The sequence below is a fragment of the Mastomys coucha genome, unplaced genomic scaffold (assembly GCF_008632895.1).
Source record: "Mastomys coucha isolate ucsf_1 unplaced genomic scaffold, UCSF_Mcou_1 pScaffold18, whole genome shotgun sequence".
NCBI lineage: Eukaryota > Metazoa > Chordata > Mammalia > Rodentia > Muridae > Mastomys > Mastomys coucha.
The window spans coordinates 7,752,931-7,775,625 of NW_022196900.1; the positions used below are offsets into that span (position 1 = coordinate 7,752,931).

Sequence of the window (22,695 nt, forward strand, 5' to 3'; positions counted from 1 at the left end):
TGTGTGTGTGTGTGTGTGTGTGTGTGTGTGTGTATGTGTGTGTATGTGCGTGCACTGTCACTTCTTGGTTCTCATCTTACTTGCTCTAAAAGCAGCACTTGGCATAGCTTATCAAAACTTCCTTCTTGAAGCATTTTCTCCCTTTGGTTTCCAAGAACTCGTGTGATTTTCCCAAAGGCACAGCCTTCCTTGTACCTGAATCCACTGAACTCACGTGACTTTCTTCCCATGTGCCTCAGGCTTCTCCAGCCAGGCGTCCTTTGCTGTCTCCTGCCTACATCCCTGGATCCTAAGTATACTGTGTCCCTGGGTTCTTCCGTGGTCCCACCTCTATTCCATCCCTGTGCCCTGAGTTGAGGCCTTCACACGGAGCCTTTGATGTCATCTGCTTGTTAACCTCTCTCAGGTCCCTCCTGAACCCCACATCTCTCCCTGAAACCCAGAACTGTATAGTCAACACTCACTGTCATTACTAAAAGTGGCACTTAAAAAAAATGTTATTTTCCTCTCTGCCAAGAATCCAAATCATATTTTACAAGCGCTTTAAACATCCTTGGCAGGTTTATCAACACCTCCTGTATATGAGTTGCAGAAACAAGCAATTTCCCCATCCATGTACAGGCGGAGGAGCGGCTGAGACGTCACAATCTTTCCACCCATGTACAGGCAAAGATGCGGCTGAGACATCACAAGGAGCCTAGATCACGAGCCTGGGACACCTGCCAGCCTCTGCCTCACTCTCGAGATACCTTCCTTCACATTCTCTCTGGGTGGCACGTTTTGACTGTGGACAGCTGTCCCTCTGACCCGCCCACCTCCAGCCACAGACACTTCTCTCCCAGTAGCCTCTTGCCTCTCTGACCACCACTCCCAGCTCTCTTCCCTGCACTCCAAGAAGAGCTTCCTTCTCCATGTTCCTATTCTCTCTGGGGCTTCACCCTTGTCCTCATGATCCCAGACTTAGTGTGCCGACCTTCCACCTGTCCTCTCTCCTGGAGAAATGACTGCCATGTGTGTCTAGTGCCTTGAATCACATCTTCTGGGTTCCTATGCCCAGAAGGCCTCCGACACTCGGGCATTTCAAACATGACCAGAAACGAGACCCTTAGTTCCTTCTCAAGCCATCTTCTTGTCCTGTACCTTGACTCAGTGATGCGGCTGTCACCCAAGCAGAAATCTGGACATGGCCTTGTTGCTATTCTGTCCCCAGCCATTGGACTCAATCAATTATCAAGTCTGGTTTCATATGCGTCCTAAGGCTACACACAGCCACACTTCCTGTGTCCCCATTTGCACAGTCTGGTTTGTGTCACCCCCGATTCACACTTGAATCGCTGCCATTTTGAGCTTCTAGTCTCCACCCGTTCTCACCCTGAAGCCATGGAAAATGTGGCTATGTTACACCTGAGATAAAAATATCCTTGATTTTGAAATTTAAACTCATCTGCTTAGCTCTTGGGGTCCCTTTCCACCTGGGCTCTTGCCTATGTCATCAGCTTCAACTGCAACCAGTAAAGATGGTTCATAGCTTTTCTTTTTAAGTTATAAAGAAAAAAATACCTCTATTTAATATATTGCAATAGAAACCATGGCAAATGTAATAAGTCAAGAAAAGCAAATAATGGAACATAGATTAGAAGGGGGAAAAGTGTATCATGGGCAGCGCTGTTTTTTAGGTAGAATGTCCTAGAGAATCAACGCAAAAACTCTGTGCTAGTGAGCAGCTCTAGCCACTTCAGATGCTCCCATATATGTGCGTGCATGTATGTATACATATGTGTATATGTGTGTATATATATATTCCTTATATACTACATATGAGCACACCAGAATAAAAAACATCATCTTTTACATTGGCAACAGCACAATGATTAGATAGAAATGTATTGGCTCACTTACAACAACTGTATGAAGAACTCTAGAAAACCAATGGGGGAAAAATTGAAGACTTTCTAAAGAAATGGAGCAGCCATATTTCATGGACAGGAAGCTTGAACATCAGTTCATGTCAGTGCCTGCCAACTTCATCTATGGATTTAGTGCCATGTTCAATAAATACAAACTCAGAGAGCTACTTTGCAGACATCAATAACTTGGCTTTAAATTTTATGTGTCGAGGCACAAGAACCAGAAGCTCCAACGCAACACTGAGAATGTGAGCTTAGGCCTGCACAGAAATCTGCCCACAAATGCTTACAGCCGTGTTAGTTATTATTGCAACTAAGATGACTGCCAGGGGTGGGGAGGACAAAGGATCGGTGGCCCAGCTTGATAGCAGAGAACTCATCACTCACAAATAGAAACTGAGTCGTGAACAGATGCGGAGGAGCCTCAAATACACAATACTCTATGTAAAAAGCTGGTGAGAGCAAGCTGCTGACGGGGTGATCCCCGCAGTGTGGCACTGTGAAGAGGGAATGGAGGGCGGTTAAATGTGAGACTCGAGATGTGATCCGTGACTGTGCATGGGACATCGCATATGTGGCAGAGCCCACAGTGGCATCCATTATCCGATTATACACCAGGGCTCCCGTGAGGGAGAGTCTTCCTCACACAAGCACAAAAGTCAGGATGTCAGCTAGAGGGCCACGTGTGGGGCTGGGAGGGTACAGGGAAATACAGTATACTTGTGGGAGTTTTCTGTAAACCTAAAACTGACCTAAGCTACTGATAACGCTGAGAATTCTAAAGTGATGCACCCACACTTCCGGAAAGCAGATAAACCATGTCTGAAAAAGATGAGGCGTGACCTTGCTGGAATCTTCCATGGATGTACCTTCCCAGTGACATCCTTTTACCTCCACCCCAGAGGTAACCACGATCTTGGATTTCAGATAAATGGCCTTCCCTTTCTTTATTTTAAAATGGTGTTGCCACTTTTACGGATCCTTAATGTGTATTGCATAGCTTTCCTCTTTGAACTTGAAGCATGTGGAAAAAATGCTTTGAGTTTCATCTATGCCTAGCTGCTGTTGTGTACCCATACTCGTGTGTGTGTGTGTGTGTGTGAGTGTGTATGTATGTGTGCATGTGTGTGTACTTGTGTATGCATGTGTGTGCGTGTGTGTGTGTATGTATGTGTGCATGTGTGTATGCATGTATGTGTGTGCATGTGTGTGAGTATGTATGTGTGTGTGTGTGTATGAGTATGTGTGTGTGTGTATGTGTTCATGAGGGTCATTCTCCATCTTATTCTGTGGAGCAGAGTTTCTCACTGAACCTGCAGGTAACCAATTCAACTAGCCAGGTTGGTCAACAAACTCCAGGGACTTAGGTCTCTATCCTACCGAGTCTAAGTCTACTTACACTTGGCTTTTATGTGGGTCCCAGGGATCTGAGTTCAAATCTTCATATGCTTGTAAGGCAGTTTCCCCCAAAGCCATTTCCCTAATGCTGTCTGCCTTTGCCCATCTGCATGTGTCTAGCTGCTGCTTGACTGTTCTGTGTGTCGCCGAGGCATGTGGGTGCTTTCAGGTCTAGACTCTCTTAAACATCCATGTGAGAGGTCAACCCTCTGCCCCTCTCCCCAAGGCACTATTCGGTTTTCTCTATATAATGATTATCTTGAGATATCTTTATTGAACTGTGGACCATGTACATGTCAAACTGTTTGCCGAGGCTGGACCAATGTGCCCAGCACTCTGCTGTGCACAGCCTCCTGCAGCACCATGCTCTCTGGCATCTGGTCAGCCTGAAGGGCTCTCTTCCCCAGTGCAGCTGCCTGGACCCCTCCCACCTCCTCCTCAGCTTTCATCTAAGAGGCTTTTCCCAACCCAGGAGGCCAGCTCTGCCCCCACCCAGTGCTCCCCAGGACCTCGAATACCCCAATGCACTGTTCAAGGCGGAACTGCCACAACGTTGTCCGTCTGTCTCCCTGCCGCTAGGATGGTCCCTGAAGGCAGGGCCACACCTCAGTCACTAGGCCTTTCTAGAGTCCAGCTAGTGGATAGATGCTTTGTGTCAGTCTGGGGCGCACAGGGTAGCCAGGGGCTGGATGGTGGGCACAGAGGCCAAAGGCGCAGCCTTCTCGGAGGGGTGTTGTGTGCAGTCTTGAAAGGGAGATGAAGAAGAATTCAGATCCTCGTGGCAGCCTTTCCATTCGTGAGCAGGGGCAGCTGGGCTGAAAGCAGCCTACCCTGCTTGGAAACCAATCTGTCTGCCTCCTTGGGCTGGGTGGCTTTGGGCAAGTCACTGAACCTCTTTCTGTGGATACTATAGTGTTCTCATCTGCCAGGTAGAGAAAATATATGCTCACATCTCAGAGGGCTGTTCCAGGCTTTAAACTAAGTGACTCCATATTTAGAACACATTCAGAAAGCTTCCTGGCATGTGACAGGAGTGACATCAGTATTTACTACATAAAAATGAAGGCCGATCAGGACACTTTCTATGGGGCTGTGGGGTCTTTTATTTCCTCAGGCCCTAAGTGCAGTCTCTGGGGAAGAAGTGCTCACAGGTCATCCCTGGCATTCTCCAGCCTTTGTCCTTTCTCTTTCCTCTTACTAAAGGGCCAGTGCAAGCTGGCTTGTGAGTACAGCCCACTCCCAGGTAGCCTGTGCATACTCTGGGGTCAAGGCTGGAGGTTTTGAGTTCTGTGGAGGATGTCATTAGGTGCTCAGCTGGGCAGATCGGAGCTAGCTCGTCCTGTCCTAGGAGTCTAGAGTTGGCATCGTTCTGAATGAGGAAGATGCTGGAAGGCTGGGGGCAGGGGCGGGGGAGGCAGCTCAGGTCTGATAAGGCCAGGGCACTGAGTGACACAGCTCTGTAATAAATGAGCTTGGTGTTGAAGCTCAAGCCACTTATTTGGTAGAGAAGATTCCAGAAGCAGGCAGGTAGCAACAGAATGAGGCTTCTGGTGGTAACCTAGTGGGTTTTAGAGAGGCCAGAGCAAACTGAGGTTACATGGCTGTGGAGGAAGGGGACAAGGACAGACTACAGAGGCCTTCAATTAACTCCCTTCAGTTCCGAGTTCATTCCTGGCTGACCTGAAAAATCTGCCCCTTCAGTGAGATTTTAGTCACCCTATAGCCTGGATACATTGTTGTATTACCACAGAGCGCTGTACCTGGCAGGGAGTTCAGGAGAAATCTCTGGACAGCTTAGCATCTTCCAGTGGGAACCAGTAGGGACCCTGCTGTGGTTTGATACATCAAAGGACTCTGCTACCATGGCAACAGAAAACACAGGGGAAGCCGCCCCCCCCCAAAAAAAAGAAAAAGAGCAGAAAAAGAGGAATGCCCCAGAAAGAGGTGTGAGAGAAGTCTCAGCAGGTACCAGGGGCAGGGGGCAGGGGCAGGGGCAGAGGCAGGGGCAGGGATGGGGTGGGGGTGGGGCGGAGCAGAGTCAGCCTGGACTTTGCCTGGGACAAGCTAGATGGCCCTGGGCAGCATCTTCTCCCTCCCAGACTCAGTTTTCCTCATCTGTGTTGGCAGCAATAACCTGGCAGGTCTGGGATGCAGCAGAGCCTCTGACAGGAACCGTGCTCAGGACAGGCAGGAGGGCAGAGAGACCCCAATAGGCAAACCATCAGCCAACAGAGGAGGCGGCATGAGTAAGATTTTATTTAGATGTTCCTGGGGACATACTTCCATTCCAGAGTCTGCTGCACAGACTGACTCCAGCCCTGTAGGTTTGTCCTGCCCCGGCCTTAGCTCCAGGACCATCCTCCTCCTGCCACTCTACACAGGGACCAACACAGCCTTCAGGTCTCTGGGACACCCTGGACCTGGTCTTCAATGGCCTTCCCTGGGCTCCTCCATTTTACGTTCTGTGCTCTCTTGCTCTGCTTTCCTGGGCCCCCTGTCTTCCTTGAGTATGTGGGATGGGGTGGGCATTTTCTGGCTCATCCCAATTTGAAGACACATGGCCAGCGATCAAAGCTCTAAGGCAAAGAGCTGTCCAGGTGTTCCAGGGAACAGAGGGTAGGTGGTGGTATGGCCACTCGCCTGCTAGGATACATACATACTGCTGGGTTTTTGCTTCCTCACCAGGAGAACGAAGTAAAGCACAGCTCAGACTTTTCCAGAATCACAGTGAAGATTAGATAACTAATCGTCGATGGGACCAGCTACGATCACCGTCATCATTGCCCAGGGACAACTCTTTCTGATCTCATGGTTCTGAGGGGTGGGGAAGGACACCCGTAGGGCACGGACCATGTTCTTTTGTTAATTGTGCCTGATGAGTAGCCACCAGATGTGTCTCTGAACACTAGAAGAGCTTGCCTGACTGCATGACTTGGTGGCTGTCCCTTTGACTCACGGCACAACTGGTATTGGCCTCTCTGCTGCCATTTCTGTCACTCCTGTGTCTTCCCAGGTTGCATGCAGAATGGTGAGATCTCTGGTCTCTTGCCTAAATGACATTCTGATTGCACGATTCCTCACTGGACTGAATAAAACCTCAGTCTGTCTCCACCTAAATGTGGCTGGGCATCTTATTTGCTTGAATGACATAAACCTCTGTCCCCAGCTCATAGAACCTCCACTTCTGGTTTAGTTTAAGAATAGACATGACATCCTGTGAATAAAGATTCCCCTGATAATGGAGCAAGGGGACTGGTGACTCTCAGGATCTTCTGGAATTTGCTACTCTGACATGACAGTAAATACTACCTGCCAGCCAGCACCTCACAAAGCCAAGCCCACTTGTGTGAGGAGAGAGAGAACAGACACCAGGAGATTCAGACTCCCTAAACTGAAGTACCCAACAAAGGCCAGTGCAAGGATTTGTACAAGACGGTTAAAACCTACACGAACACAGAGTGATACAGGGTCTCCATATATATATAGCCCAAGATGGTCTTGACCTTGGATCTCCCTGCCTTCACCTCTGTTGTGTTTAGATTACAAACTTGGACCACCATGCCTGGTTCACAGTGTATACATCGCAGGACTTTTCTGTAAGGTTCTTTATGTTAACAACAAATGCCCAGTATAAAATGTATGGTACGAAATCCATTCCTCGTTGCCTTGAACATCATACAGTCCGACCTCTTAGTGCATGTTCCCTGCTTCAAAGGTGGGACACGGGCAGTGCAATTTCTCACTCAGATGAGCAGGTACATTGGCGCTTCCCCGGTTATGACAGTATCCTCCTTCAAGGAGTCCGACCTTCTCCCTTAATCTGGCATTTCTTTTTTTTGTTTGTTTTTGTTTTATTTCAAGACAGGGTTTCTCTGTATAGCCCTGGCTGTCCTGGACTCACTCTGTAGACCAGGCTGGCCTCGAACTCAGAAATCCACCTGCCTCTGCCTCCCAAGTGCTGGGATTAAAGGCGTGCACCACCATGCCCGGCTAATCTGGCATTTCTTAATACGATATGTTGGTCCATGGTACCTTCTATTTGCCCTTCCTGAAATAACCTATGTCTCAAGCAGAAGAAAGGGGAGTTAAGGAGGAAGCTGTGTGGCGTCCCTGTGGTGCCGCCCCGCCTCCCCCTGCCTTAGCCTCTCACCTCCATGCTGTACCTCTCCACTGTCCTCCGCAGGGGGTCCACAGCCTGCCAACAGATCAGGATGCACAGGTCGATCAACAGCATGCCCCCCACAATCACGAGCAGCTTCTGGTCTTTGATGATCTGCAGAGGGAAAGAGCCAAGGGGGGCAGACATGAACGAACTGCTCAGACAGGGCGAGCCATGCTCATTTCTTTGCTTGGCTTCCCCGAGCATGGTCCAACCAGCACCAACACACACATTTGGACTTGTTGGAATCTGGCCACATTGATATAGTTTCCGCTTAATGGTGGTTTTCACCTTCCATGTCTTCAGTGTCTACTGTCTGATGACCCCTCCCACTTCTCCTCCTTTCTTCCCCCTCTTCCATCCCCCCTCCCCCTCCCCCCTTCTCCCTTCCTTCTTCTCCAGGCATGCTCTCCTGTATCCTAAGCTGGCTTCCACCTCCCTATGTTGCCAGGAGTGAGACTGAACTTCTGATCTTCCTGGCTCTACGTTACATCTGCTAATAGGGAGGGACCTGGGGACAAAGCTAGGCAGTGACAAGCCTCACCTGGATTTCTCACACAGAGTTGATTTCCCCCACCCCCAGCCACCACATAAATAAAAGTTAACATGGTGAAGTCCACCTGGCAAAGACTGATGGGAAAATAAACAAAGCTGAGACACAAGCTCGAGAAACATCGCCAGTCCTGACTTCTGAAGGTTAAGGCCATTTGTAAAGGAGGAAATAGTAACTCAGAGGCTTCAGTGTAGCTCCATACAAACAGGCAGACAGCACATGCTGCTGACCAAATCCACAAGAATAGCTTCTCCTGGGGGTGGAAAGCCAGGCACCTCACCCCCAATGTAGAGCTTCTGAGAAGCATCTAGTGACTACTGAGGCTTTGTGGGAACATTAACCTTTGCCCTCTGGAGAGCCAGGCGACTCCCTACCAGGCAGGCTTGAGCCTGGTGTTCAGGACAGGCAAGAAGGGGCCTTTGCTCTCCACTCTGGAAGTAGGGGCATTTGCGGGGCATTTGCCTTCCAGGGTTCTCCTGACTTTCCTACTAGTGTGAGTCCAAGCAGATTCCCAGGATTCCATGCCCCTGGTATGCCTTGTGTGAGTTCAGCGACCTTAGAAGACCTCTGATCTGTGCAGTAGGGCAAACTCTTTCCCTAAAAGGTTCAAGGAAGAAGTTGGAGATGACACTGAGCAGTGGGTCCTGTATGGATTCTGGCTCCCTTTTTTGTTGCTTGTGTAATGACAGCCAGAGGGGACAGAGAGGGAGGAAGGGGGCTCATGTTTCATTCTCTGAAGGTGGCATAAAGGAATGAACAAAGACCTCCTTCTAACCTGAGGTATCACCAAATGCTTAACTTTGCGGAGCTTCAGTTTTCTCCTTGATAAAGGGGGTCCACAGATCCCCAAGTGACACAGTTGGTATTAGAATCAAATGAGATGAAGTGTGGAAAGCACCCAGTGTGGGATCAGGGTTTGAGTGTTAGTGATGGTGTTTGTGTGTAGGACAGTGACACCTAGGGGGAAAGTGTGATATTACAGCTCAGATCTATTAGCTCTACCAATCCATGGTGGGAAGGCCCTGAGAATAAAAGAGGACGTTTATAATTCCTTTTTGGAAATATGTATTGAGTGCTAACATGTAGTCGGCCTCTGTCTTAGGCACAGGGAATACAGCAGTGAACACAGAACTCCATCTTGGGGGAGCACTCATGAGAGTGGGGAGGACTAATAGTGAAAGATGGAGCAGATGTTACAAAGAAAAGTGACTTAAAACGATCCAGAGAGGCTAGGGAGATGGCTCAGTGGTGAAGAGCACTGACTGCTCTTCCAGAGGTCCTGAGTTCATTTCCCAGCAACCACGTGATGGCTCACAACCATCTGTAATGAGATCTGATGCCCACTTCTGGTGTGTCTGGTGTGTCAGTGGACTCATATACAATAAATAAATAAATAAGTAAGTAAGTAAATAAATAATCTTTTTTAAAAATCCCAAGAAAGGAAAATGGGGTGGAGGCAGAAATATGCCATCCTGGCTACATGCTGAGCCCTCAGAATACCTCTCAGTGCTCACTCACCCGCTTCTCTCGTCTTTCCTCTTTAGATTTCTCTCAGAAGCTGCCCCAACGCTCTGGCTTCTGTCAGCCCTCGTGATATCATCACCTGCTGCCTTGTCTGACCTAGTGGCTCACAGTGCCGCACTCCTTTTGAATGGCATCAGGGCACCAGCCATGACCAAGTATGTGGTTCTAGAATCATGTCTAAGCCTGACATGAACTATTTGTGATCTTGGCTATGTCCCCTGCCCCTCTGAGCTGCTTCCCTCATCTATGACATGGGCCAATAAGCATGCAATTCACGATACATGTGCCAAGTCCGGCTCACAGGAACTGCCCAGTAGAGGCAGAAGCCGACTCTCTTTTGAAAGGCTGCTTCTCACTGCTGTCCTGTGCAGGAGCTAGAAACCCCTGCAGTTCACTTACCCCTTGTTTCTGTGGGTAAATGCTTTACAGAATTTAATCACACCCTATCCATGTGCACATCTGTTCCCCGCTGATTTCATTTATCAAGCAGAGACGAGTCCCTACAAACGAGACAGCAGGGCCCACAACATCGAAGCCTCTACTACCTTGTTCTTTACAAAAGAAACTTGGTTGACCACTGGTTTCACAAAACAAAACAAAACTAAACAAAACACCCTTCAAATTTACATTTTTTGAGACAAAGTCTTGTTCTGTAGTTAGAGTGGTCTTGGACGTGAGATTCTACACGCTCAGCCACTTAGCACCGACACACATGTGCCACCACAGCAGCCTAGACTTTAGAGTTTTGAGTGGTCCTGACTGATTTACTCCAAAAGGGCCCCTCCAGGAAGAACAGTATGGAGGGGTCCCGGGTTCCCTCACACTGCGCTTCTACCCTGACGCCTCTCACATCCGAACTGTCCAGGCAGCTGCTTGAAGCCCTCGCTGGCAGCTCCTCCTCCGGTGAACCAGGTGCCCGTCTGCAGAATCACCTTAGATGCTTTGTTGCTCTTGTTATTTTGTTGGGGACAGAGCTAAGACCTCTTCATCCTCAGAAAATATCTGCCCCAGAGCAGAGGGTCCTTTCCCTGAGTGACTGCTCTCTCTCCACACTTCATCTTGCTTAGTGAGAAGCCGAAGGAAGGCTATTATATACTTTTCTCAATTTAAGACTTTATGATTGGTCTTTAGAAAATAGTAACATGCTATAAAAACCCCAGATTTGGAACATGATGTCATCGTGTGTCGATGCTCTCTTTAATAGGCTTCCTTCCTGTGATGATAGGGTCATGTGAGGTGAAACCTGTATGCATGTTTGGGGAGGGCCCACCACCCTGGATGGAGGCGGGGAGGGAAGCTCAGAGAGAAAGGTAGGTACAGGAAGACTGTAATGAAAAAGGCACAGTATTGGATTTTCATGTTTATGAAATTCTAGTGTACGTGTTGTTAGAAGAAAATTAAGGGGTCTTCAAAACAGAATCCAGACTCAACAGAAGCCTAATAAAATGAGCCAATTATACAAAACACACTGTGTGATTCAATTTATGTGAGATTGCTCCATGTCATACTCAGAGAGAGGCACGGTATAAGGTGGTCCCTGGTGACAGAAAGGAACCGGGGCTGGTGGTGAATGGATGTGGGGTTGTGGCTTGCATTTGAAGGTGGATGGTGATGAAGACCAATCAATGAAACAAAGGTGCCATGCATGCAACTGGGGACAAGGACCGGGCCCTGGTTCTGTTGTGGAAAGGGTTAAGGATGATGAAGAGCACTTTGGTGTGACATCCTCAGAGGGGTTGCTCTGGGTTTGTTTCTGTCTCCTGGAGCAGGCAGAGGAGGGTAAGGTAGAGAGGAGAAACACTTCTCCCAGTGGTGGATCAAGCATGCAGTGGGGAGCCAGATCACGTTAAAGGGCAGGCAGCCTTGGCTTCAATGAGTTTTGTTTTCTTTCCCCCACAGGTTGGGTTTTTACATGAGCAAGGTCTGTCTTGTTGAATTAATTTTTTTTTTTTTTTGGTTTGTTTGTTTTTGAGACAAGGTCTCACTCTTTAGCCTGGGTTGCACTTGAGCTCAATATTTAGCCCAGATTGGCTTAGTCACATGGCGATGGTCCTGCCTCAGCACTCCAAGTGTTAGGATTACAGGCATGAGCCACAACGCCCTGAGTTTTACTGGCTTTTGAAATTGTGGCAGTGTTCATGGAGTTGATCATTTTTAGCTGTTTTCAAGTGGACAGGCTAACCTTGCTAACCTGATGACTGGTGGCCCTTACGTCATCGGTCTCCTCCCCACAGGAAAAACTATCTTCACTCCTGTCCCTTTCCTGTCTGTGACTCTTGACACCCTTGATGTCACTTTCCCCACTGCTTTTCCCAAAGTTGTCCTCCAGGTCTCCAAGGACACAATTACTGTGTGCTCTTCCTTTGTCTAACTCCATCCTCCCAAGAGCCCTGTGTTTCAGCCACGGTTCCTGACATCATCACCATTTTCTAAAAAGTAGGAAAAAAAAGTAACAGAAAAATGAAAAAAAAAAAGTAAAAGTACTCCCTCCAAAATTAAAAAAAAGAATAAGAAAAATGTGATGAGGGAGGGCCCCGGGTGTCCTGGGCCCCTTCTCTGGCCTGTGCCGTCTCCATCCACCACAGGCTGCTCAGTTTTCACTCGGTGGAGTGCATCCTGCTTTTGGCTCTGGCTGTCTGCAGTACCTCGGATGCAACCTGAACTTGTGGTCTCTGGAGATGACATCCCGTACTCATCCCTCGGGATGTACACCCCTAACTCTGATCTTTTCCCCCAGACATGTTCAGGGGGCTGCTGTTGGTTGGTATGTTCTTGTTCTGCAGGTATGTAAGGGAACATGGTGGCCAGCTCTTGACTGTGGGTGACCATGTGGACAACCCACAGAGTAGCACATAGAATGAAAGCTGTGGTAGATTAGCTCAAAGTAGAGCTGTGGAGCAGGATGGTCTGTGCAAACACCCCTCAGCTCTAGACAGGGCTGATGTAAGCATGGGAGCCTGAGACCTATGCCAGCACTCTGCTTCCGTAGGGCTGGCTGGGTCCAAGAGCCTGCATAGCTGAGGCTCTCAGGCAAGCATAGCCTGTGCTGGACAGCCCCAAGACAGGTTGGAGGGCTTTTGCTCTGGCTGTAGATCAGCACAGTGGTCCTTCGTTTGTGCTGCTACACTCACAGATTCCACCAACCAAAGCAGGTCACCAGTCAGCCGGCCTGTGGTGCTTGCATTTGTACCGAGAATATACAAACCATCTTCTCATAATGACTTAAACAATACACTGTAACAACTGCTTAACAGCATTTGCATTGCATTAGGCATTGTAAACAGTCTAGAGATGATTTAAGGTGTGTAAGAGGATGGATTGGGTAACTGATGAGACCTGGTTGTTTTGGTGATGTGTGGTGCATGTGTGTGTGTGTGTGTGTGTGTGTGTGTGTGGTGTGGTGTGTGTGTGTGTGGTGTGGTGTGTGTGTGTGTGTGTGTGTGTGTGTGTGTGTGCATGTGTATGTGATTCTGAACCCAGTGCCCGGAGGAAGCTGAGAGACAGCTGTATCACTTGGGAAGGTCTAGAAACCATTGATGCTCAGCTCAGCAAACTGGGATGGATGACTTCTTAGTGTTCAGAAATCTCCCACTGGACTGGAACCCATAGCCAGGACCAGAAAGAGCTGGGGTGGCCAGGCCACTTCCATCTCATAGAGGGGAACTGTCAAATATACTGTGGGGACAGAGGGATGGAGAAGCACAGGGAAGGGTGTGTGTCCCTCTCTCTGAGGGCACTCTGCACCTGTCCGAAGTAGCCTGGTGTCTGACAGATGGGGGTCGGGAGTAGCAGGACCCAGGCCTATCTAGTTAGGGTGGGGACTCTGACAGTGGGGGTGAGGCTCTGAGGATGAAGGGTGCCATAGGTTCCAGGCAGGAGAAGGGGTGGCAACTTAGGTGACAATGTCTATTTAATTCTGCCTGGCCTGCAAGCCCAATGCAGGACTGCAACAGGACTTTAGGAGACAGAATGGAAACTCCTCAATGGCCAGATGCTCAGACTCATGCTTGGTCAATGTCATGGTGACTCACAACATGGATAAACGCTCTCTACCTGCCTGAAGGCAGAGCCTCTGTCCTCTAATGCACTCTTCGAAAGTTCCTTCATTAAGTTTCTCAGCCCTGCTGCCCTCCCCTCTTTCAGAGGGGCCCCTGTTATTCATAAGTTGCAGTTTTGATTTCCTAATGTCACTCTGACTTCCCCTCCAGCCTCTTCTTTCACCTTAATTTTGTGGACCCCAAATCCTGGCTGTGCCAAGCCTTTCAGCTTCTAGACCACCCACTTCCTTCTGTCACTGTCAGATTCAGCACATGCCTCACCTTTGAGATAGGTACACAGTCTCCATCCTTTTTGCTTGATAACTTCCACTTATCCCCAGGTCCCAGCACAGGTTGCACTTCTTATAGCAAGCCTCCCCTGAGCATCTTGTGCTCCAGAAAACCCTACATCCTACATGTCCCTAAACATCTCCTGTCTCAATGGGCTGTCAAGGTTTTGTGACCTGAGTCCTTGGGAAGCTGAGTCACAGGGGTTGGGGGCTGGGTTTCCCTCGAATCTCTACCAAGTTGCTCAATACCAGCACATAGTAGGCGCACAATGCCTATATGTAAGAAATATGTAATGTTATATGTAAGAAAATCCGAGCGAACACAGTTACCCAAAGCCGAGAGGCTCTAATTACCTTCTTCTTCATTTTCACATTTTTGAAGATGGCATGGACCCTCCAGGTCTTTGCAAACATGGCCCCAAAGGCGGTCGTGTAGCCCACGGTGAGAATCCAGGTCCGGACCTAGAAGCCAGGACAGCACAGAGGAGTTAACATCTCCCAAGTGACTGACCACCCGGCAAGTGGAACCTAAGTGCAGGGGACAGACACTCTGCTGTGTGTTTTGGGGAGTCAGATTCTGATTCTACAGACAGCTAGTGCCACTTGTCACTCATGGGTCCTGGGTACTAGGTGTAGGGGACAATAAGCTTCAAATTCTGCCTCCAACAGGCCCCTGGCTCAAAGCAGGCTGCCCACCCAGCAAGACACAGACATCTCTGCATGGTTGAGCAATCTCTAGGAAGGTAGGAGACCGATGCCCTCCCTTCTGGTCCCTCCCATCCCATTCTCTTCCCTCCCCTTGTGTGGGTATAAGTTTCATGCTTTGACTGACTTTGGGGCCCTGTTCAGGACTAAGGTCCTGCCTGGCTCTTGCCTGCTCCCCACACCTGAAGTGTACCTTGGTGACCAGCCCTGGCTGCTGACTGGTAGGAACAGCCAGTCTAAAGGAGCCCTGGGTTTCTGGTGGTTGAGAAAGGATGGCTGATAGCTACCCTGGGGCCTCCAGGATGCTCACTTTCTGCCAGGACTATAATGACAGTGAGATACTCCCTTCACTAGCTGGCCTGGATGCCTACAATACGGGAGCCTTGGCCTCAGAGTACAGCTCCAGTCCTAAGTGATGCGCTGTGCCTGCCCCGACCCTTCCCGCACTGTGGCTCACAGGGGTCCCAGTCCACTCTGTTTGTGAAGATAAAAACTGGCTGAGAAAGTGGCATGGCTGATCCCTAAACCAGAGACTGCAGCAGCAGGCTAGCCACTGTTGAGAGATGCACGTGACACGTGAGGGGTGACACAGCCCAGGGAACTCAGTTTTCTGTTTCCTTCCATATACTCAAAAATCCAACAGGCAATGAATGACAGTGGGTTTTTTTTTGGGGGGGGGATGGCCACACTATCACCTACATTATAGTGTGTATATGTAATACCCATGTTATAATCCAAGGATGCTGAGAAAAGTGGAGCACATGGAGAGAGGTGGAGCGGATCCCTGGGGACTGATATCTGAGTTTCTCCCATGACTTGGAGCATCCACCGTCCTCTGTTTCAGTCACTGGGACCTCACACAGCAATCACTCAGCCAGACACTAGTTGGCTCATCTATCTGTTCACTCAGCATGGATCATGAGGCCAGAGACAGTCTGGACAATGCAAACCACCATCACTAACCAGGACAACTCAGGAGCTGTTAAATGAGGAAATCACTTTATACGAGGAGATTGAGGCCCATAGCGCTTGCACATTTCAGAACTCCAGTTCAGTGTCCTGAGCCTGACAACATCTGTCTCCTCTCCAGAGAGTCTGCTTAACTCAAAGCAGCTTCATCTACACTCGGGAGCTGGCCCACTAGCCAGCGTATACTCTGCTGCGGGGTCTCTGTAACACTCTGAATTTGCACTGTCCCCACAGGCTTCATGTCCCCACATGCTGGTGCTGTTTGGGGAGGTTGTAGACACCTTAGGAGGCAGGGGCTTGATGGAGGCAGTGGGTCCCTAGGGGCTGGACTTGGTCCCTGATTCTTTGTCTCTGCTTCCTGCACACCACGTGGATGAACCACTCTCTTGGGTCACACACTCATTACTATGATGGACTGAAGCTCCTGGGACTGTTGGCGCAAAGACATTTCCCATCTTTTAAGCTGTTTGTCCAGCTACTTCATCACCACAGAGATAAAAGTGTAACGCACTGTGGTGGTTCATCTCAATTATCAACTTGATGGGAGTTACAGTCACCATGGGGACAAGCCATGGGGACAAACCTAGGCTCATCTGAGAAGCTTTCTGGTGAGGTTTGTACCCTCAAACTGTGAGCCAAAATAAACCATTTCTTCCTGTGCCTCTTTTGTCAGGTAATAGCCATGGCGAGGAGAACCCTCACAGCCTCTATATGCTTTAAAGAGAATATGTCCACAAGGAGACCAGCTCCTAGGGTTTTTTGATCACACACTATTAGAAAGTGACTTTCAGCTGTAAACATACACGGGTACTTTTACAAAGGATGGGAAAGACGAAATAGTGCCGTTCTTTTTCTCCAAATAGTTCCTCATTCTGTGGTCCTATTTGGAGGCCACATGTCACGGCCCTGAACCCGGCTTATTCACAGTCCCTTGACCCACGCTCTCTTTACAACCATCATTACCAGGCCGCTTGTCTCTTTGGAGAGAGCCAATTTCATTAAGATTCAATAACATAAATTAAGTGAGTTAAAACTCGATGAGAGAAATTTAATCTGGCGTCTGGAAGCTGAAATGTGTTGCGGTGAACTAACTGAAAGCAAAGAAGGCTATGGGCGCCTGGATAGAATGCTTCACAGATGCTCGATCTCTGGAGAGGCTAGCCCTGGCTGGTGTCTGTGAACTGGGACTTGGGGAAGATTCCTGCCTTTCCTCTTCCTGTTGTAGGGTTTCATTAGGCCTAAGCAATTTGTGCAAAAAGTGTGATTTGTGCTATACACATGATTCCAGGCAGCTGTGTTCTGCCTAGAACGTGGGTGTGTTGCAGACCTAATATGTATGTGGCTCAGCCTTGGGTGTCCCGTGGGCTCTCCTGGTGTGTCTCAGGCACTGGCTGTCCTATGTCCCTGGGGAAGGCTTTGGATGCTCACAACAGGCTTTCCCTGGATGTCTGTCCCTTCATGAGCCTATGCCTCGGCCGTGTTATAATTGATCAGAACCATGACTATGACTGGATGTCCAGGCCTGGGAATCCCAGTGAGTCACTGAGGCTGGGCCGTCACCGCTGAATGTCATTGCCTGACCAGTAGCCTGACCAGCAGCAGAATGGAGCAGTGGGAAAGGACAGAAGAGCCCCAGCCAAGCCTCCACAGGCTGGCTCACCCTAGGTCATCCCTCCCTGAGTGACTCTGCCAGAGGGGAGGCCCGTTTCTTTGATCTGCCAGATTGGGTGAGACGGAAGCTGCCACGCTGGCGCTTCCTCTGCCCACCTAAGGCTGTTGCTGGGTGACAGCTTGACTCCCAGACCACCTTCCTCTGGGCTCTAAAGCTACACATGCTGCTTCCACGGGAAGCCTCGGTGACAAGTAGATGCTCCATAAACCCCTCGGTTCCATAGCTAGGCTGAGTCTATGGCTCTTCCCTACGCTGTCATTTCATCAGATGCAGGAGGCTTGCTGCCTGCCACTCAAGTTAGAGACCTGAGAACGACACCAACCCCTTCTTGCCCTCACTCTCTCGTTTAATCTCCAGGCATGACCCACACGGTGACAGTCCTCAGCTACCTCAAAGCGAAACCCCGTAGAGCTAAACTAGCAAGCAAGCAAACCCCACTTCTGGCCCTTAAGCAAAACTATCTCGCTGATTTCTATTAGACTTGAATTTACTCGAAGGCCAAGCGGGAGTTTTAGTTAGAGTTAGAAAAGCCCAGCATTTCTGGTAGGGCCACAAGAAGGTTCCCCTGCCCTACCTTTGTCCAGCTGCTTCCCGTGATGGAGACATAATCCCTTGTAAGCACAGACGGAAGCTAAAAGCACCCACAGGACTCAACCCTGCATACTGGGACAGGGCTCCGAGGGAGGAGAGACATGAGCATATCTCACTCTGGAGCTCTACTCTTCCGTAGCTGATATTTCCTGAGATGCCTGGTCTCTAGGAGACTGTATGGGCTGGGGAGGGGCAGCCTCACCGACACCTGTGGCCTGGTAAGTGGAGTTCTGCAGACGTTTACCAGGGTCTGTTCATGGCATGTGCGTGTCTGTGTGCATGCATTGCTTCAATCGAGGCAGTGGATAAGGCTTCTCCTGCCTCAGGCACGGAGCTGCACGCTAAGCCTGGCTCCTCTGAGTGCCCACTGAGCAGCCCTTGGCTGCATTGGCTTTTAATAGGAGTCTAACAACGGAGGACTCCTGCCTAGAGCATCCACACAGGTCCCTGCTGTTACTCTTACTGCCCCAGGCCCTCCACACTGCAGGTGGCAGAGCCTCAGAGCAACTTGGTTTGTCTCCAGCCCAGTTCTAGCAGAGCAAGGGCATTGCAGGTCGCCGTTGCCATGGAAACACCTGCATCACAACTACCAGCACCCACCCCAGGTTCCCAGCTCCTCAGCTGTTCACTCCACCTCTTTGGTATCCTTCTAGAAGTGACCACCATTATCCTAACAGTCCATCATTCATTCATAAGTGATCCACCCATTCATTCATTCATTCATTCAAAAGCATCCATTGAAACTTACTATGAAGCAGGGACTCAGAGCTTCAATAGACGGTCTATTTAACCCTTGCAACCCTAGTATAGCCCCATTTTTACAGAAGAGTGAATGAACTATAAAGTTCAGAGACGTTAGTAGCTGAGGCAAAGTCACACAGCTAGGGAGTCATGTTGTGGGGTTTTGGATGCAGACACCTGCCAATGGCCACTTTGGTAAAATATTCTGTGGACATGTTAGAAATGAAGAAAATCATACAAGTATATGCCATAAAGGGTAGATTTTTGTGTGGTATCTTGATTTTTTTTTTTAAACACAATCCAAATGGGCAAATGTTTGGTTGGGACACTTGTCTGGCAGACAGAATGCAGTTGGCCTGTTGACCTGTTTTTTTCTGGGTAAAAGCCAGTTGACTGCTCAGTGGCTCTGGAAGCCTGACTGAGTTTGGACCCCTACAGCGTCCTCTGACCTCCACCGGCATGCCTTCACATATATGCAACTCCCTTCCTGTAATAAATAAATGTTCTAAATTTAAAAAAAAAAAAACACTAAAAGGTTTTTGTTCGTTCATTTGTTTGTTTAAAGAGAAGACGACTCAGAGCAGGCATCCTTGTAATCTGGTGTTTGGAGCCTTACCCTAGCTAAGCACTGCTGGGCAGGCTCTAGTCTTGCGGTCAGGGGAGGGGAAGGGTAATAGTCCTGGTGGCCTGCCTCAGGGTTGGAAGGAGGGGCTAGGCCTGGGTAAAGGAAGCATTGCTGGTGTTGAATTCCTGGTGGAGTGGACTTGAGGAGGGTTGCACAGAGCTGCTGGCTTGCTTACACCCCCAGCAGTGCTGCTGAGGCAGGGGCATGGCAGGTCCTGTGGGGCTTGTTGTCCACAAGCCTCTGGGTCCTCTCCGTGCATCTCTCGCTGTGGATTCCCTGATTTCCCGTGTCCTGGCTGAGGTTCCTGCCTAGTCTTCCTGGGACTGCCAGAGTAATTTCTCTTGTCACCTGTCTGGCTCCCATCCCAGCTGCCAGGGCTGAGGTTCCTGAGCCAGGTGGACCTGTCATCTGTGAGCCAGTGCTCCCTTCCCCCAACACCAGGGCTCCGCCCACACCCAGCATCCTTCCCAGCGACTCTGTGCCCACAGGGCCGTGTTGCTATGGTGACTCTGCTTCTGACAGTGTCCAGGGAGACGGCACCATGGAGCTGGAGCTACTTGCAGGACTTGCCGAAGCTGGCACTGGAGACTGGGAAGGTTCCAGAAAGGATCAAGGGTGGGGGATGGGACTGAGCGTGGATGCTTCCCCAAGCAGCAGCATCTGTGTGTGTACATGCATGCTCATGTGTGTGGACTCTAATGGCCTTCCTTTCCTAGCAGAGGCCTGGTTCCCCAGGGCAGCCCAATGCTGAGGTGCTGTCACAGTCAGCCATATTAAAATCTGCAGGGTAGCCAGCCGAGGGTCATGTGTGGGGAGACAGAAGAGAGTGACACTGTAAACCAGTGAGCTGTTCACGATGGAGGCTGACTTCGGTGCCTACTTCATCTCCTGGCTTTGAGGGTGTTGCTGATCTGGAGGCCAGGTTGTAACCAGCATGGTAGAAAGGAAGATATTCTAAGGAGATAGCCATGTCTGTTAGTCTATCAAACTATTGGAACAATGGACCCCAGGAAATGAGAATTTCCCAGGAATCTCTTGCAGGAAGAATGGAAAGTCCTTGGCCAGAGAATGTGTCTCCTGGACAGAGATTTGCCCAGTCCTAAGAACTTAGACCTCCTCACAGGATGACGTGGTGGTGGGTCAGTGGCTGGAGGGGCTGCGCCTCCATTAGGACCGCTGGCATGTGCCACGCTCTTGGTTTTTCAAGACAAAGTTTCTCTGTGTAGCTCTGGCTGTCCTGAAACTTGCTTTGTAGAGCAGGCTGGCCTCCAGTTCACAGCAATCCACCTGCCTCTGCCTCCCAAGTGCTGGGATTAAAGGCGTGGGGCAACACCACCGCCTGGACTGTATTTAACCTATTAAAGGAAAGTTTGTTTGTTTGTTTATTTATTTGTTTTTGTTTATATGTGTGTGTCTGCATGTCTGCATGCGTGCTGCAAGTATGCAGTGCCCACCGAGGCCTGGGAAAGGCCACTGGATCTTCTGAAACAGGTGGGTGTAAGCTGCCAGTGTGGGAATTGAGAATCAAACTCAGGAGCTCTCTGCAAGAGCACCACTTTTAACAGCTGTACTGTCACTCCAGCCCCTCCCGCCACATCAATCCTCCCTCAGGACTCTGAAGATGGGCTTGCACCTGTCACTGGCTCTTTATGCCCCTCTTTCTAATGTGGCCACATTGACTAAATTCCTGTCTCCTGGTTTTTTACCATTTGGCTGTTTTAACTGGGTTCTTGAGGACAGGTGGCTGAACTTGACTTTTGGGGTTGTAGACTGTGACCCCAGGTTTGATAACAAAGGTGATACATTGTGATGTTTTCCTCTCCTCTCCCATGATATCATTCCACTATCTCACACATCTGCACATACACATAACCCACATCTCTCCCTACCCTGCGAGAGAGGGCTGTTATGCCCATTTTACAGAGGAAAGAAGCAAGGCTGAGTTTCAAGCTTTGAGCTCAGGATAGTCTTGGCCCCTATTCTCCTTTCTGCATCCTGTGTCCTGCTCCCTGCTTTCTCCGGGTGTGTGCGGGATGCCACGGAGGGTAGCCAGCAAGACCAGAGATAGAACAAAGCCCATCTATTGACACCAGTAGGACTCAGCAAAGAGGCTTCTTTCCAATAGCAGGTGGCAGGGGACTTCTCATGCTCCTTTGGTATTTGGGTTCTGCTGTCAAGAAGATACAGTCCCTCTTCTTGAGCGACAGAGGGAATTATTCTGGAAGTGAGCCCAGTCATACATTCAGGCTGAACCGGGTCAATCCAGAGGAGGTTGTTTCTCCTGCAGTCACATGTGGGCTCTCTCCCCACGGTTCTCACTACTGATAAAGGAATTCTGGGCAAGAGAACTGCCATTTCCCCAGCCCGGAGCTCAGGCTCAGGTCGATTTGTAAAGCACGCCATGATTTATTCATGCCGCCTCCCCGGGCTTCCCAGGACGACCTTCCTCTCACACAAATGAGCGCGACTCCCAGAATAGAATGTCAGGCTTCATTAAGGAAAAAGCCCCAGTGTGGGGACAGCCTTTTCCTTGCTCCCCAGCTCCCTGGCCTGTCATTGTCATTAGCACTTGGAGAATCCAGGTCAAATTCCAGAAAAGCCCAGCTGGAAGTGCCTTGGAGGGTGGGGTGCAAGGGTGACGTACACGGAGGGCCCACCTCAGAGCAGAGGCTTTCCTGGAGGGCAGCTCTCAGAGTTCTTCTGCACCCCAAGACTTAACTGCCCTGCTGGAGGCATCCTGGTGGCAGTGCCAAGGAGCCAGCAGAGCCACAGGAGGGACTGGGGCAGCCACAGAACCAGGGGTATAGTTCTGCAGTACACTTGGGGGACGGGTCTTTTATCCTGGTGAGATGCCAGCGAGGGGCTGGATTGCTGTGCAGCCTAGAAGTCACCAGGAGAATCCCAGTGCCAGGCTCATTACTGTTATCATGGTTCTTAAAGTTTGCGGAGGGGCTCTGAGCCCTTTGGAGCTGAAGTTGAGAGTGTTTTTGCTCTTTCCCAGGTACTTAGTGAGATGCCTCAGGGCAGCACAGGACCCAGCTCCCCCGCTTGATGCGCTCAGCGTACACTAAGACAATGTCTAGGAAGGGCAAGACACCACTTCTTCAGGAACAGTGGGGATCCGGCACTGCTATTTGGGGCTGCCTCACAGCCCTGGGAATACCTGCGATCCTAAAAAGCTTGATGTGGTGTGTGTGTGTGTGTGTGTGTGTGTGTGTGTGTGTGTGTATGCACATATTTTAGGATCCTCTCTTGTGTACCCTTCACTCCCCATGGCTGAGCAGTGAGTGGGTGATCTGAAGTTTTGGAGCAGTAGGAAGGGCCTGGAAAGGTGGCTTTGTAGAGGGCCCACCTTGCTCTCACACCCCAAGGAAACAGCCACAGGAAGGACTGCTCATCCATCATTCACCAAAACTGATGTTCTGACCCTCCCTCCAGCTATTTGAGGGACACAGCTGGCCCAGTGATTGCCCTGGGGTCAAGGGGTGGGGCAGGGCGGGGTGGGGTGGGTGGATGAGGCTGTA

General features: G+C 49.8%; 1 protein-coding gene across 1 annotated transcript in view; it reads right to left on the minus strand.

Annotated features, from left to right (window-relative positions):
• Nucleotides 1-22,695, minus strand: part of Gabbr2 (gamma-aminobutyric acid type B receptor subunit 2) — a 339,297-nt gene that overhangs the window by 51,062 nt on the left and 265,540 nt on the right. Inside the window, exons 12-13 of the mRNA XM_031377342.1 lie at nt 14,223-14,330; nt 7,456-7,578 (exon numbers count right to left, since the gene is read on the minus strand). Of these exons, the coding sequence (XP_031233202.1) occupies nt 7,456-7,578; nt 14,223-14,330 (231 nt within the window). The remainder of the gene's footprint in view (nt 1-7,455; nt 7,579-14,222; nt 14,331-22,695) is intronic.